Here is a 17,260-nt window from a genome sequence, read left to right as displayed (position 1 = left end):
ACAGACAGACAGACAGACAGACAGACAGACAGACAGACAGACAGACAGACAGAGTATTTTATTTACATCTCAATCATATAAAGATGATATACATAGTACATAAAATATGACACAATTAATACAAATGACCAATTGCCAAGCAATTTAAGGAATATTATTCAAATACATCCATAAAATGATACTTAACTGTTAAAAATACATACAAAAGTTGTAAAATGATATCAAAAGGTTATTTGTACAGAAGGCTAGTGTTCTAGAATGTTAATACAGGTTTGCGTTAAACAAAAGGTAAAATCATCACATATAAAACTACAGGATATTGTTGTAAAATGGGTAAAAAATCAAAGTCAAGTCATATTGAATAAACAATGTTCTACAAGATCCTCATGTAGATTAGAATATTTGAGGCAGGAAAGTAAAACATATGTTTCATCTTCAACACAGTCCGGGCAGTTAAAACACAACCGATTTTCTACTGGGATACACTTATATCCCAGTCTCTTTTCTTAAAGGGGCGAACCCACTTCTGAATTTTCTTTGAGGGCTTTGTTGTTTTTCTTGTTAAGTTGACATTGACACATATCTCATTCATAATGCTTCCTTATGTAACAAAAGAACTATGGATTTAACATACAAGTTTGACGTCTGCAGCGCTATGATCACTATGGGCTCAAACGTCCAATTGAGAATATCACACAGGTGTGGAAATAAGCTTAAGATTACTAGTGTACTCCGGGTACAGTGGCACATGTAAAATCACTTGCTCTGATAATTAAAATAACAACATAATTAACATTGGAAAGTCAACAGGACACCTGTACAGCATGATGTACAAATTTGCTTGCCCAACAGAAGAAAACACTTGACTGGGGCATCGGGCAATGGGTTATTTCCAAACCTGTATAATGTAAAGCAACAGATACCAGTCTCTTGACATATTTTACAACTTGTTTGTACCCAGACCTGTGTCAAACCTAAAGAGATTTCTGAAGACTAAAGATGAAGATGTCTCTAATTTGAAATTTGAGTCAGTCAGAGTTTCCTGTGTTGATGGTTATTTGACCAGATGACACCAATCTGGTCTGACACAAGACACTACAGCCAGGTAGAAAACTAATGGCACTTTAATAACCAGAGTTCAACTTGGAACTTATACTGGCGTCATGTAGAGGTGATTCCACAATCTTAATGGAAGGAGTGTAACATGTCATGTAGATTCTCACAGTCATCAAGTGGGGAATGAGGATAGGGTATGCGATATTTACAAATGAGTGTGGCCAGTGCGTAATGTTTACTGATCTAACAAAGTATTCTTTCTCTTTTCTTAGCACTGCCATGTTTGGTTCTTTGCAAATAAGTGGGTTCCTGCTCCTCTCTAGATCCAAATACATGTACTGAAGTTTGTCAGGTATTATTTTAGACCATAAACCATAAACATGAAGACAAAAAAGTCTGATCATAAAAAAAATAATATCATAAAGGAAAATATACCAACATATATCTCTTAATTAAACTATCTACAATCAATGGATCCTGAGACAACTATGAAAGACAACTCTTTACAGCAAATGTGGCCTATCAGGGATGTAATTGAGACCTGCCCAACGGCCAAAATTCAGCCCAATGTCTGCAAGCAAATAACAGTAAAAATTCTCAGTTTCATTTAAAAAGTTCCCAAGAATTTCTAGAAATACGAATACTGATTTTTTGAAAAACAATATCAAGATAATTTTTCAGTTTGCCTTCCAATGGTAATTAGTTTGGTATCCCAGATATATCCCTGCCTTCAAACAAAGTCTTTGACTCCTATCATCAATCTGTTTCCCATGAAACCCCAAACTACCAAGAGAGATCAACTATCTCTCAGAACATTCCAGAATCAGCACAGCTTGTACATTCAACACACAGCATATGAATAATTCAATACCTATATCAGAGGGTAATTGCAAACTGTTAGATAAACCTTGGACGTGGATAGGCACACGATCAATGACAATGGTTCTGACTGATTCTGACAAGAGGCACAGTCTTATCAACAGGAGGATTCATTCATCTGAATACCGAAAAACACAAAACAATATCTACAAATCCTAAGAAAGTTTATAAGTTATTTACAGCCATATTTGCATCTGAAAATACCTGACAAATGCTAAAAGCATAATTTGTTAGATGTTTCAGTTTGAACAAAACAAGCTTAAGACTCATGAATTTATCATTAGTTTACTTCACCATGTTGAGCCCTTGGTGAAGCTGGTTATCGGAACTTCATTCCAGTTGGGTTGAGTGTTGTGAGATGTGTACGTGTATTTTGTGGGACGCTGCACACCTATAGCCAGGAGATTCTGCCACATTATTTGCAGCTATTTATGGCACTGTTGAGTCAGTTAGGTAGAAATCTTAAATTCTCAACTCTCTTGCTTGTCAGTCTCAATCATTAAGTGGAAATGAAAAGGAATATTTGTCTATCTCAACAGCTCCCACTGAATACTTTTTATGCCGATAAGGGCATATTTTATTGACATTTTGATAAATATTGAATCATTGTCAGAGAGTGTCTTATGAAGTAGATCCAATGACACATGACATTTGGAAGACTGTACTCACTGAAGAATACTAAGCAGAGTTGATTTTCATGAGTTTTTTCAAGGCATTTCTGGCTAGTTACACTTTGCTTTATCCGTAGGTAGACTTAATTTTAATATCAAACAATAACAAACAATAGCTACTGAAGAGAAAGACATCTTGATATGAGATATTTTCATTTAAATATAATTGTGGAACCCATCAAGAAATATGACAATGGACGTGGTATTAAAACCCAGGAAATCTATAACTATAAACTAAAAACAATATGTAGGACAAGAACTGTTGAATCACTTGAAGTGTGAATGGTGATCTACATCCCATATATACACCCTCGCATTTCAGTGTACAAGCTAAGTAACTCAAATCTGACCACAATTTCTCCTGAAGTTTATTTTCGTTCTATTACAGTGAGTGAGTGAGTTTAGTTTTACGCCGCAATCGTTCTATTACAAGCTGAGTGAACAGGACAGAAAGAAATTTATACCTAAAGTCAGATTTCAGTCAAACTGCACAGCTCCTGGAGCTCTTAACATGATGCAACATCTACTAAGGTTAACTTTAACTTATATTCTATAACATTGCACAAGATTACCATAATACTTTGTGAAAGGAGCCCCTGGCGTGTACACATACCTGGGAGTGTGATCCTCTCCATTCAGTCCAAGCCATCTTGGTGTAAACTGCTGTTCGTACTCCTCCAGTACTTTGTTGAACTGTTCCACTGGCTTGTGCTCCTCTGTAAGATCAAATACAGAAAAAAAATACCAAAATGAAAAACCCACAGTGGTCAACGTTTACTTAAACATTCCTAGTTTGTAAACAATTTCTAGTGACATATGGCTACACGAATTTCTAGGTTTTTGCTTTATGTTACAGTGCATATATATATATTACTGTCCCCAGCAAGATTGTGAAAGGGAGGTTTCAAGATTTAAAAACTCTTTGCAAGGTTTCATCGTATTGTCAGGCATTTTCCAGCATTGTCAAGGCAGATGTAGACATTATATACACATGCACAAAAGTTAAGCACAACTATTTTCATAGTGTCTTTTCACCCCTGAAGATCAGAAATACAAACTATAAATGTGTATTGACTAAATTAGCCTTCCATAGATTCTTGAACCTAAGATTGTCAAGATATGACAAGGAAAACGTTCTGCATGTGCAACTCCATTTCCCTTAGATCTGAATCTTGAAAATCAGGATTCACACACTTGATTTCACCGGTCTGTTTCACGTTAGAGTTAGAAAGTCAGTCATGGTGAGGAGAAAGTTAACTACCGCTGAGAGATGGCAGGTGATGGGCATGAAAAATGCTGACATGTCATGCAGGGCCATTGCAAGGCAAATGGGTCGTCATCACAGCGTCATCACCCGTTTAGTTGCCAAACATAATCAAACCAATGATGTCAATGACAGGCATAGATCTCGTTATGATAGTTACCATTGAGCATCCAAAATAGCAGATCACAAAAATAGTGGATGCGCTTAACTTTTGTCCATGCATATATATTAACATCATTTGCGTAAAAATGCCTGAGGCATAAAATAATAGCAAAAGAAAATCTTTAATGATACTTATTCATTAAGAAAACATTCATATAAAAACTAATAACAAAAATCATTGGTCCAATTCATCCAAATATGACACCACAAATACTTTGTAACATAAACCAAAACATTTAATAATTATCACAATTAAAACAATGTAAGTTGTTCACTTGTCAAGACAGGGGCATAGGTGGATGCACCCTTGATGTTTGTTTATGTTTCCTCAGCCAGAAGGTGAACCTTTCATAGTCATCTCTAGATTTTACAGACACAAGAAAAACAGCTTTAGAGTTATGTCATGCATGATTCAGTGTCATATAAAGAAGTATTACAAGAAAGTACCAAATGTGTTGCCATTGGCAGCTGGGTAGACTGAAATGTATGGATGCTTCAACCACTAGTCTACCCCAACACCCACTTTCTTCAGAACGGTACAATAATTAAGGAGGTTACTGAGGACCTGGAGTGAATTAATGTCAAATGTTGCCAAGCATCTGCCTAGCCAGCATATTGTTTAGTCTTCATTAATCTTCTCATTACTCACCACTCTACATCGTGACGGTCATATTGTTATATTGTTAGCCAAGTCAACTGCAATAACATGATCAAAATTCTTCGCCATACGAAGATTATGTTTGATTACAGATTTAGTTTGCCAAGGTTATGTAAAGAAAAGACAAATCTCTCTTGCTCTACATGATTCTGTGACAAATAATGGCTACCCTGTGTAATGGCTACCTTGTTAAAAGCAGGGACAATGTGCAAATGATTGCTGGAGTATCTTTTGATACCACAATGAAATATGGTCTGAGACTCCAGCTATAAAGAACCATGACTTCCTGAGATATTCTTTTATTACTGGTTCCTTGCTTTAATCAGCCTGGTTCTTCTCACTCATTGTGTGACATTATGACTTAATGAATTCACAAGGTACAAAAAAAAATGTCCTTACATGGAAATAGTTTTGTGTGATCTATCTCATGCCAGCAACTTCATTCTTGGTTAGGTAATTTTGAAATGTGAATAGTTCATTGTGAGGAACTGTGTTACTTGAAAAATGATTACCTGTAGTCAGTTGTCAGGAAACTTATACATATAAATGTGAATAGTTAAATGTCAGGAAACACATAATTTGAAATGTGAATAGTTGATTGTCAGGAAACATGTCATTGAAATGTGAACAATTGATTGTCATGACACAAGTAAGTTGACATGAGAACAGTAAATTATCAGGAAACATGTAAGTTGACATGAGAACAGTAAATTGTCAGGGAACATGTAAGATGAAATGTGAATAGTTGATTCTCAGGAGACAAGTAAGTTGACACAAGAACAGTAAATTGTCAGGAAACATGTAAGTTGAAATGTGAATAGTTGATTGTCGGGAAACATGCAAGTTGACATGGGAACAGTAAATTGTCAGGAAACATGCAAGTTGACATGAGAACAGTAAATTGTCAGGAAACATGTAAGCTGAAATGTGAATAGTTGATTGTCAGGAAACATTTAAGCTGACATGAGAACAGTAAATTGTCAGGGAATATGTAAGCTGAAATGTGATTAGTCAGTAGTCGACATGATGAGATGATACCTGGACCACCCAACTCCCATGAGATTTAACAAGAGTGAGTGAGTGAGTGTGATTTGGATATAATGCTGCGTCAGACAGTACTCTAGTTGTATCATGACTTGTATCATGTCCCATACATATACCACTTTGGTCAAACCCATAAACACATGTTAACACAGAAATGTCACAGGTCCTTCAACAGTGAGAAAATTGACTCAGAAAATATTTCAAACTAAAAATTTCCAATAACTAAAGACCATGAAGCATTCACTTAGAAACTTTGGACAACAATAATTATATCATGGCGCTTAAAACAATTTATGATGAAAGCAAGTAACTTCATAAAAGTCGTTATTAAAGAATGCGCTTACTGTAATAACCAGGAAACATAAAAATAATTCCTAAATGTTAATGATGACATGAAAAGGCTTAACTGGCTTTATAATGGCTGCACTACAGATTTTCACTACAGAAGCCTAAGATAATGACAAAGAAGCCAATGATGTCATAGAAACAAAATGAACCATAAAGGAACATCAGCAGTGATCGTTAAACCCTCTCACATAAAACACTACAGGAAGATTTTTAGAAAGCTATGTCTATCTCTGGCTTATGCTTCTGTTTTATAAGACAGCTGGTTGCTGTGATGATCTGCGACCATCTTTGTCTTGTTATCTTGCATCACCATCAACTAAATCATAAATTTCCTAATGCCTTTTTCATAAGTGTGCTAAGGAACAACATTAAAAATCAATCGACAGCTAGTCACTATGTCTATCAGCAATGTTCATGTGATACTGGGCATTGAACTTGGGATATATTTTATTACTATACTCTTCAAAAAAAGTAGGGGAACCTGAATTTTCAATTTGGACAGGAAGTGTCAACAAACATTTCAAGGACAGACATCTTATGAACGCAGCACCATTTCCCTCTATTACCATCCCTAAACACAATGCATGATATGCACATGCACAACGCAGTAGCCTGATACACATGTATGGGGTCCCATTCTTCATTTTGACATTTTTTTTAAGAAGGTCGAGAAATCACTTAGAACATTAATTTTGACAATCATCTTGCATCACTAGTGTTTGTATCTAGTCATTTGTTTTAAAATGAAAATTGTATACATGCAAATTACATACCATACATCAATCATCTTTCAAAAACGACTACATTCCAAATAACTATGGTTGTAAGGAAGTGCAAATGGTGATGAACTCTCAAAACATTCAATAATATCATATCAACATTGATTGACTCCGATAAATCTCCTAAATATTTTTAATCATGAATAAAAAAAAAGTTCCCCTACTTTTTTTTAAGAGTATATTATTAGTATTATTATAGGATATTAATATAGTGTTCATATCTACACAGATAGTACATGCATAAGGTGCTTGTATGTTTCTTTTCCCTTGATCACTGGTTGTCAATCTCAACAGCACATTGTATTATTAGTTTCAACTCCCAGGGGAACATACAAGTCTTGCTCCAACTAGGCGTTTTAATGAAGGATCTATGTTAATACAGGTGTATAGAAAATATAACAAAGATCACTGTACATCTATATTTACAATGAGTGTCCTATCATACCACTTTTAACTGCATTAAATATAAGACATCAGCTGAGTATGCTCAAGGAAGGATTAGAAAATTAACATATTGTAATTGTGATTAAACATGACCTGTTTCAATGTTGTCATCTACCTAATAGTAAGATTAGCAGTCCATTAGGTCACAAATGTCTTTCTCGTATTTCATAAGGGTGACTATTGAGGTGAAACAAATATTATGATAGCAACAGTTTATTTCAACATGTTACGCCAATGATGATACTCGACTGAGACTATTGAAAAGTGAATAGTTGATTGCAATATTGTTGAAATAGCATTTTTCTTCTTGAATTGTCTCATTTGAAGTTATTCTCAAAAGGAATGACTTTATATGAAATAGAAACAACTGAAATAGTTTCAGTCTCTTTTAATAACTTGAAACTCGGATCAAGAGTTAAGAGATAACAGGGGCAGTTAACCCTAAATCAATGTGAATGAATCTCGTACTTCCTGTATTTTGCCCTGCACGTTTATTAACTGCAGTTACTAAAGTATCGATAGTCACACATACTAAAGTATCGATAGTCACACATACTACTGATGCATTGATAGTTTTTCGTCTCTACCATTGATTAATTGCTATCAGAGACTCAACAATTGTAACCCATCAATAGTTATAACCCCGGTATTTCACATGTCTTGGACATCAGATTTTACTTTGAATCCTTCATGAATAAGGTGAAATGAGGTTTAAATGGCAAGGATATCTTACTCATACAGTTTTCCAAGTTAGAATCAAGGCTTGCTGACTTAGTTGACACATGTCATCATATCCCATTTACATAAATCTGTTCTGATGCTGTTAATCATTGGAATGTCTGGTCCAGATTCAATTAATTACACACCATCGCCATACAGGCGTATTATTGCTGAGTGTGGCATTAAACAATCAAGCAACAAACCATACTGTGCAGGCATGCATATATGTTTCTGCTTGTGCTGCTGGTCCAGACTTAAGTAATCTCAGTTGGATATCCTGCATTAGTTAAACATGGAGACTGTGTACTAACCCTGATCTGGCTACTCCTTGTCTTGTGCCTTTGACATAGAAGTGTAACAGGAAACATAGGAACAAATACCATCTTCTGAAGTATTTTGATAAGATGCATCCATGATCGACCCACCAACCTTTCCCTCTCCAGGCAGGCACACAATCCACAACCCTAGGTATTAGGGCTATTATGATTCATTCAGTTATTCAGTAAATCGACCACTGAATGTGAATAATACATCAAGTGCTTACTGTTATTGTATTTATTATACAATACTCGCATTCTTTACCCAATATTCGTGATGTGTCATATTCCCTCTATACAGGATTCAATGCAGCCACACAATACAGGCTGCTGAAAAATCCTTCAAAGTGAATATCCCAGTAGCAACACGTCTGCCATATAGATAGATCCAAAGAGATGAAGGACACAGATGCTGACCTCTAATTAATTCCACGAAGAACATGGAACATACTATTGTGGACAGATTGAAAGTTGTGACATGGGCCAGAGATGACTACACAACCAACTAGGTCACAAAGCTGGCCTCCATATCAGTTGCCAGTGATATGACAACTGGGTCCTGGTTAGAAATTGTTAAATGGATCCCTAGAGTTCAGGACTTGAACCACCCTGCCTCCATGTCAGTTGCCAGTGATATGACAACTGGGTCCTCGTTAGAAATTGTTAACTGGATCCCCAGAGTTCAGTGTTTGAACCAACCACACATACCAGATAGCCAAGGGACAAAAACTCTGCATGATGTGCCCACCTTGACACCTTTTTGTCATGGCATTTTTCATAATAGGTCTGACAGGCAGAAAATGAAGCACATGAGTTCCTGGTTCTTGAGACATAGTCATAGAAATAAGCCATATTCGAAGTAATCAACAATGTCCCTTTTCATCTAATCATCACTATCAACATGTGTCCAAGCACCATAACACTAAACACTTGCATGTCAAATAAAGCTATGAGATAAGTCTCATAGTCAGGTGTCAGTTTAGTCAACTTAAAGTGTTCCATACTAAAGAATACGTCAGAGTGTCCTTGTCACTACTGACATAACCTACCTGTCTCTGGACAGTCTTGTTGAGGATCAACAATATCTGAATGTTGGTTAAGGCAAACATTAAAGATGTGCATGGTGTTATAGAATACTTTTCTTGGTGATGACCTTTTCATGATTCCTTCATCTTGGATATTAAGAGCAGACGTTGACAGTTCATAAATACATCACATCAATAATATCCTCATAACAAAAAACAAGCAGCAAAATCCTTCAGCAAGTCCTCTTGACACCTAGGGTAGTTTTGCAAGAATGAGAGGACAACCACCAATTTCTATCATTTTATACCTCGTTCAACAGCTGACTGAAACACCTCTGGTTCATCTGTGTGCACACTACAGACTAAACAATGGTAAGGATACACTTGAAGTTCATGGTGTCCACTGGCAGCTGCCATGGTTCCAGTTTCCTGTCCAGAGGGATCTGTGGAAAGATGGACACTGACATCAAGTCAGATTTCAAATTTAAAATGGAAGCCATATAAATATTAAGAAAGCTTGAAAGTAACAAATGCACTCTTATCTATCACAACCAAAACACAAAATTGCAATCTTATAATTAAATCAGTAAGAGACATGAGTCATAACAGGAAAAAAAAGTATATGATGATCCACTATGATGTAAAAGTATGTACTTTTGACGCATGTATTTGGGATTCAGATTTCAAACTGAAGTTTGGAGATCAGTTTTAAAATGAAGCAATTTACAATTTTTGCTTGTTTCTGTTTGGCCTCCCTGGCTCCAGGGATTCGTGACACAACAGGAGATGTGTCAGCTTTCTTTTTCTTCTTGTCTGCTGCTGATTCTTCAACTGGAACAAAGAGCACAGAAACTTTTTCACCCATGCTTATGTTGACCTCTGTTAGCAATCCTTAATCCAGGCATCAAACAGGGACATATCCATAACATACAATGTCTCCATATACCTACTGCATGCTACAATTCTAAATTTCATCTCTGTCAATCACTTATAAACCAGGCGGCATCCAGACACAATTTCAAAACACAGAAGATCTGTATACCTACTGCTGACCAAGGTTCAAATTGCCCTCAAACCAGGCAGGTAAACTGAGGCAGTCCCACTTCACAAAAAGTCTCCACCTACCTACAGGCTGTTCCTGATGGAATCTGTGATAGAACACTTGCAGAGAGAAGTCTCTGGACAGACAGAAGATATTATCAGCCTTCAGACAGTCCAGAGCTTCTAGAGGCATCTCCAGGAGATTGGGGTCAGCCAGTATAATGACACACTCCTGGCTGGGTGCTACCTCCACCTTGGGGTCCTTGGTCAGATTGACCCCACTCTGTGGAGTTTGGGGGGACCTGCATTGGAGGTACACATACTAAAGCAATGATCAGAATAATCTATCTGTTCGTAAGTGACCACTGCACAACTACATCTTATATCCCTGTGATAATTCTGAGGAAGAGTAAGTCCTTATTACACTTTTCATGTCTTCTGCTGTATGTGTCTGACTTTACATGATTTAACGGCAAATGAACATTGCTGGACTGCGTCTGCTTTTCACTGACTCACTCTACCAATTTAGCCAAACTATAAAATCCAATCCACAATTCAAAAAATATAATGGTTTTGTATATTTGAGCCAAATTACTGGTAGTTTCAGTAAATAGGAATATCAAATTGTACAGACTGTGAGCCATAGAGGGCTCTGGTGCTGATGTCTCTTGAAGTGAGAACCTGCACAGCTGCAGGGAGCCTATATCTGACCTGAGTGCTGTGTCAATGGGGGCCATGATGGGTTTCAGGTACTCATTCATGGCGGCAACCAGACCTCGGAACTCATCCTGGAGTCTCTCCTGTTCCCTCTCAGACTCTCCCTCTGTCTGGGGCTGCAACACATTGTACATCTATATCACCATCACCTTCATCACATCTACTAACTAGACAGTTGTCGTAGTCATCATCATCATCATCATCATCATCATCATCATCATCATCATCATCATCATCATCATCATCATCATCATCATGATGGTTGATGAGTTACCATGTGAGATAGTCAATGGTAAGTGTTCATAATCAATTGAAGCGGGAGATAGCCATCAAATTTCAAAAAAACCTTGTCAGTGAATTCGGTTGATGTTTTAAATCATCACATATAAAGGCATTCATCATCAACTGCCACCAGCTGATTATTCCATTAAGGAATAAGATTCTATCAATTCCTCACTATACCACTAATGGGTTCTTTAAATACATTTTTTGGAAAATACAGAAAATTAGCAAATGCTTCTGATGTTTGACTGATTGTTTTACTAATCAATGAAACAATAATCATTAACTTAACACTAAACAATGGTTAATATTATGATAGTAAGTAAGGGGTTATACACATATAAGCTGACTCCATTAAGAAATACAGGATACCAAGATTCGATAATCCTAAACGACCCTCCTTAACTTGAATGATGCCAGGGATCATTCACGTTTCTCAGATTGTTTTCCAGAGCGACAATTCACTGTACAATAGACCATGAAGAGTTATCTCCCGTACCCGAGCCTCCTGCTGCTTCATGCCGTCCTCTAGGTTCTCCAACATGCGAGTACGGAGCGCCGCTTGAGTGCGCTGGTACTCCTGCTTCAGCAACATCTGCTGGAAGTTCTGCTTGTGTAGACGGAACTTATTTGTCAATTCTTCTAGTTGACGTGGGCTTGTGTCCACACCAAACACACGGGCGCGACTGGGTGCTGAGGGGAGATCAAAATATTATTATTACTACATACACTCACTAAGAGACCAACCTTTAGCTATTCAAGAGAGGGTGGCATATTACAAAAAGAAACCTTCCCTGAATATACCTAACAGAAATTAAGCTTCAGACTCATCAACACAAAATGAATTTTCTGCAACAAAACAAATACAGTGTTTCAAGGGTTTTCTAAAAACCATTTTGATTCAAAATTAAGAAGAGGAAAATCTGGATTTGCTATAAAGATATCCAATCTTCACTTTACGTCTTAGGGCACACCCCTAACTACAGAACATCAAAAGCTGATTGATATGGGTATAAACAATGCCTACAAAGTTTGAAAAACTTCTTTGTCTCCAAGGAGAATATAAAAAATAATAGAACTGATACACAGGAGTAAAGTTGACATATACTGCAGAGAAATAGAAAACATGATGTTTATCAATGATGATTGCCACCATTACACAAAGGCAAACCTATAACTATTGTCTTATTTCTGGAATACTGAGAAAAACATTTGACAAGAAATAGAAGCATCATAAATCTTTGCTATCATTTGTCCTTTGTAAAAGCTGATTGATAATGAGACAGAACTGAGTGATTAATGTAAAACTGACATTAATGTTAGTAAATCTAAAGGGAGTGGCAGGCATATGAACTTTACATATTTTCCTGAGACATAAATGAAGCAGCAGGGGGTTGTATGTCATCTCCATTTTATACTGATTCATGACTAATTCCTCCTACTCTTCATTTAGATTTCTGTCTGAGCTAATAACAACAAAATAATCATGAAAGGAACTACAAGACTAAAACATCCACATGCAAAAAAGAACATGATAAAGTTAAAAAGAGAAATCAGCAGTAGTGCTGTAGCTCACCTTTCTTACACATATTTTGAGAGGGTTTATTCAAATTTAAATTTAGGTTTATGCTGCTGTTAGAAGTCTTCCAGGCAGGGGATACCAGCAATAGGCTTCAGTCATTGTACCCATGTAGGCAAGTGAACCCTTTGACCACTAGGCTACCCCATTCAGCATTACAAGCCACTATTCAACACAACACCATTACGAGAGTTTCGAGAAGAGCTTCCTGGAACAGTATTTTGGTAACATCACGGCCCATCAGCCCGATGTGGGGAGAACAGTTGAAGTGATGAGGATGTACCATGTTTATTACTATGGTTTTGATGCTTTCAATACAAAAAGACAAAGACTGAACATCTTTCAGTTGCTGGGCCTACATTTTTTAAGCTCTCGTAATGCTAAGATAGTTGTAAGTTCATGTTAATGTGTGGCACTTACTACTATCTTAGAGCTTCAAAAATCTATGTCATCGGTCTGGACTTTTGAAGTTCCCCTAGCACTAATATAGTCGTAAGTTAATGATAATGTATGGCACTTATGACTATCTTAGTGCTAAGAGAGCTTCGAAAATCTAGGCCCCAGTCTTTAAAGGTTACCAGAAAAACAGAAAAACAGTTCTGAACATGATACAGTACTAACATCAAACTTGGTGGCCTGTTGCATTTAAGTTTATCAGAATTAAGGTTGCAACAATTTGGTTTGATTCATTAAAAATTGAACCTGACACCTTAGTTTCAATTTTTGATAAGAATTGTCACTATTTCGATTCGATAGTTGAATATCTTTGTCCATTATTCCACACTGCAAGAACATAATTTTGACTCCAGCTCAAGCACTTATGAAAGCTGAAATAAGGTGAGATGTGATTGGTTGATGATGGGCTAACTATCCAAAGAGTATTTTTACTAGCAGATATCACCAATGTGCTGTTCTGTGTTTAAACATCAACTTCTATTTGTTTGAAAAAGGTTACATCATTTTCATTCCTGATTTCCAAGTCAAAACTTGGAAAAAGTTTTCAGTGTGATATGTTTTGCTTAATAAATTCTGACAGTTAAATGAAATCTGATGCGTATGAAGAATCAAATTGAAAATGATCGAACAGAGGGTCCAATACTGAAAAATGAATAGAATCAAGGCTTGCATGAATCACTGCAGCCCTAATTAGAATAGCACGAAAGTCCTGTCTTCTGATCATGAGTCCTGAAAAGTGGTGAAAGCAACAGAATATATTCAGTCACCCTTAGCACTGTGAGGAACATGCACTGTGCATGTTATATTTTAATTCTAATACTTATCAATCCAGTAGTTCCAATGCAGAAGACTCATGAAGATCATGCTGTTAATTGCTGGATTATTTGGTCCTGACTCTAATACTTACAACCCGCCACCATATAGCTGGAATATTGCTGAGTGTGGCGTAAAACTAAACTCATTCACTCTAAGATGTTTAGCGACAACATCTGACACTTATGATGGTAAAGAGACAACTCAGCCATGCCATGAGCCCTCTTCAGCCTAAAGCCAAGGAGGTAAAACAATATTTCTACCATCAACATACAACTACAGTGTATTAGAATAGTGCTATATCTGTCTCCATGCAATGCGAACACTAGTGACTAGTTATCATGGCTGGTACTGTAAATCATAGAATTAAATGCATGTATACTTATGTGCATGACGCATGCACACATCTGTGCGTTTTGCAGGAATCCTTTGTGCATACACCTATAGTCAATAAATACCATTTATCACATCACTGTCATCAAACTGTCCTAGAATAGAACACAAAATCAATAACACATGCAGCCATATGTATTGATAAATTCTAGTAGTGCAGCCATAGTAATTTGGTCACAAGATGAAATATATGTTCCAGTACATGGATACAGACTGGGAAAATTGAAGAACTGTCATCAACACCAAACAGTCTTTTCCAATACTAAATAAGATCAAAACAACATACAATCATATATATTTTTTCAAATTACCACTATCCCTTCAACTGATCATGTTTTCCAATAAAGACCATATAGCTGAACATTTATTAGTTAACGAAAAAACTGTTAAAGTGTTCAAATTAATTTCATAAAGCGGGCAGCAGGGGTGGAAATAACCAGTGCTCAACGTCCCAGTCAAGTGTTGTTTTTTTTCTGTCAGGCAAGCAAATTTGTACATCACTTGTATCGGTGTTCAGTTGACCTTCCAATGACAATTATGTTGTTTAATCAATGAATCAATAAGAAAAGGCCAGTATCGTGAAAAAATTATCAGGGCAAGTGATTTTACATGTGCCACTATTTTGATGTCATTTCCATCACTGAAGTAGCTATTGTGCATTAATTCTCTTCCCTAATAATTAACTGCAAAAGAATCCCTTTACTACAATTACAGCTAAATGAAACATTAACACTGAAAGAGACTGTCTGGTGTTTGATAGCATTCCTTCTGAACAAGGTCAATATGTCACCGGTCATGCATGTTATATATTTACTACATCTATGTACCTGCAGCAGCAGCAGCCCTGGCAGCTGAAGAGAGGTAGTGGTGCATCACACATCAAACATTGCATAGAGAGTCAGTGATGGGGTTTACTGATGCTTTCAGTGTTTAATAACATAACTACATGCTGGTGAGTGTGGGAGCACAGTCTTAAGTGACTTTAGGTCTTTGATTATTATCACTTCAGTGAGACCCACAAACGTGGGTATTGTGCTGACAAACCAATGAGAGGCAAAAGGGATTTTGTCCTATGATCTTAGGATCTTGGGGCAAAAAAGGGATGAAACCTATCACAGGATCTTGTGCAGACATCTGGAGTATGTTTGTTTACTCTTTGCTAGTATTACACAACCATAACAATTTTGTGAAATGTTGCGGCATATCAATGAGTGCATCATTATTCTCATAATGTTATCAAGTTTGATAATTTATTTTCATTGCAATGTTGAATTCTCCCCTCCTTGCTTCATTCACTGGAGTGCTGAAGGTGTACAGCTGATCACACCACACTCCATGACATTCCAGCCATTAATAATGAATCTTGACAATCCAGTGATTGATATTGTGAGCATCAAATATGGCTATTGTGGCTACGGATTATGTAGTATTGGTATATGATATGTAACCATGGCAACAAGTCATCAGCAATGAATGCAGAAGTTAAAATATACACTTTCAATCCAATTCATTGTTTACTGATTCACATGTACATGAACTGGAATGAATTATAGTTTACCTAAATTTTGAACACTCAACACACTTGAAATGTATCTCAAAATCCAGAAATTTTTAACCCTTTATCAAAGATATGATATGATCTTTACAAAGAGATGCCATTTCAAAAGAATAAAATTATAACTTGTTTGAGTGGCATTTTAGATGAGGTGTACAAATAGAACAAACGGTTATGGATAACACTTTCCTTATTGTGTGAGTGAGACGTTTCGATGCAGATTCTTGTATTGTTGTCATCATCTTGACAATGGTACAAGAATCTGTATTGAAAGGTAGCACTCACGCAATAAAGAAGTTGTTATCCATAACAATTTGTCCTATTTGATAAAACTATAAACAAGCATTCAACCCAAAACATGATCTAACTGAAAACAAGAGGGACAAGGTATGTGACTGGGGCAGTGAGTGAGGTGGATTTAAGACTGTTTCGGACAGAATTTTCATTACATTACAACATCAGTGATTAGTGTGATCACTCCAAAACCTAGTGCTTTTGTCTTCAAACTATTAGCTGTGCAAATGATATGAAAAGGCTCTGCCATTAAAACATTCAAATATTCCACCAGATATTTTCAGCTACATGTATTATACACTGTAATCACATCATTAAACAGATCCAGTGAAACCAAATTAGCCTGAAATCCAAATGATCATACAAAATCTATCCCATTATCTGTTGTTCTGGATACGCAGTGCAGACTCTAGACTCGTGCAACTGGCTCTGCATTACACCAAACAATTACAGAAGTGTATCCAATAACATGCACCATCCTTTCTTCTGGTGCTGGACGGTGAAGGTCCCGGGGTAGAATAGGCCTTCAGCAACCCATGCTTGCTATAAAAGGTGACTGTGCTTGTCGTAAGAGGCAACTAACGGGATGGGTGGTCAGGCTCGCTGACTTGGTTGACACATGTCATCGGTTCCCAATTGGGCAGATCGATGCTCATGTTGTTGATCACTGGATTGTCTGGTCCAGACTCGATTATTTACAGACCGCCGCCATATAGCTGGAATACTGCTGAGTGCGGCGTAAAACTAAACTCACTCACTCTTC

At 36.8% G+C, this 17,260-nt stretch overlaps 1 protein-coding gene across 1 annotated transcript in view; it reads right to left on the bottom strand.

Moving 5' to 3' along the window:
- Positions 1 to 17,260, bottom strand: part of LOC137265215 (cilia- and flagella-associated protein 46-like) — a 76,698-nt gene that overhangs the window by 9,341 nt on the left and 50,097 nt on the right. The window contains exons 58-65 of the mRNA XM_067800561.1: positions 15,476 to 15,499; positions 11,907 to 12,100; positions 11,120 to 11,241; positions 10,493 to 10,710; positions 10,095 to 10,198; positions 9,750 to 9,810; positions 9,392 to 9,427; positions 3,220 to 3,322 (exon numbers count right to left, since the gene is read on the bottom strand). Of these exons, the coding sequence (XP_067656662.1) occupies positions 3,220 to 3,322; positions 9,392 to 9,427; positions 9,750 to 9,810; positions 10,095 to 10,198; positions 10,493 to 10,710; positions 11,120 to 11,241; positions 11,907 to 12,100; positions 15,476 to 15,499 (862 nt within the window). The remainder of the gene's footprint in view (positions 1 to 3,219; positions 3,323 to 9,391; positions 9,428 to 9,749; positions 9,811 to 10,094; positions 10,199 to 10,492; positions 10,711 to 11,119; positions 11,242 to 11,906; positions 12,101 to 15,475; positions 15,500 to 17,260) is intronic.

Source organism: Haliotis asinina, chromosome 15, assembly GCF_037392515.1.
Source record: "Haliotis asinina isolate JCU_RB_2024 chromosome 15, JCU_Hal_asi_v2, whole genome shotgun sequence".
NCBI lineage: Eukaryota > Metazoa > Mollusca > Gastropoda > Lepetellida > Haliotidae > Haliotis > Haliotis asinina.
Note: the sequence above shows the minus strand (reverse complement) of the source record. Positions and strands in the feature narration are given on the sequence as shown.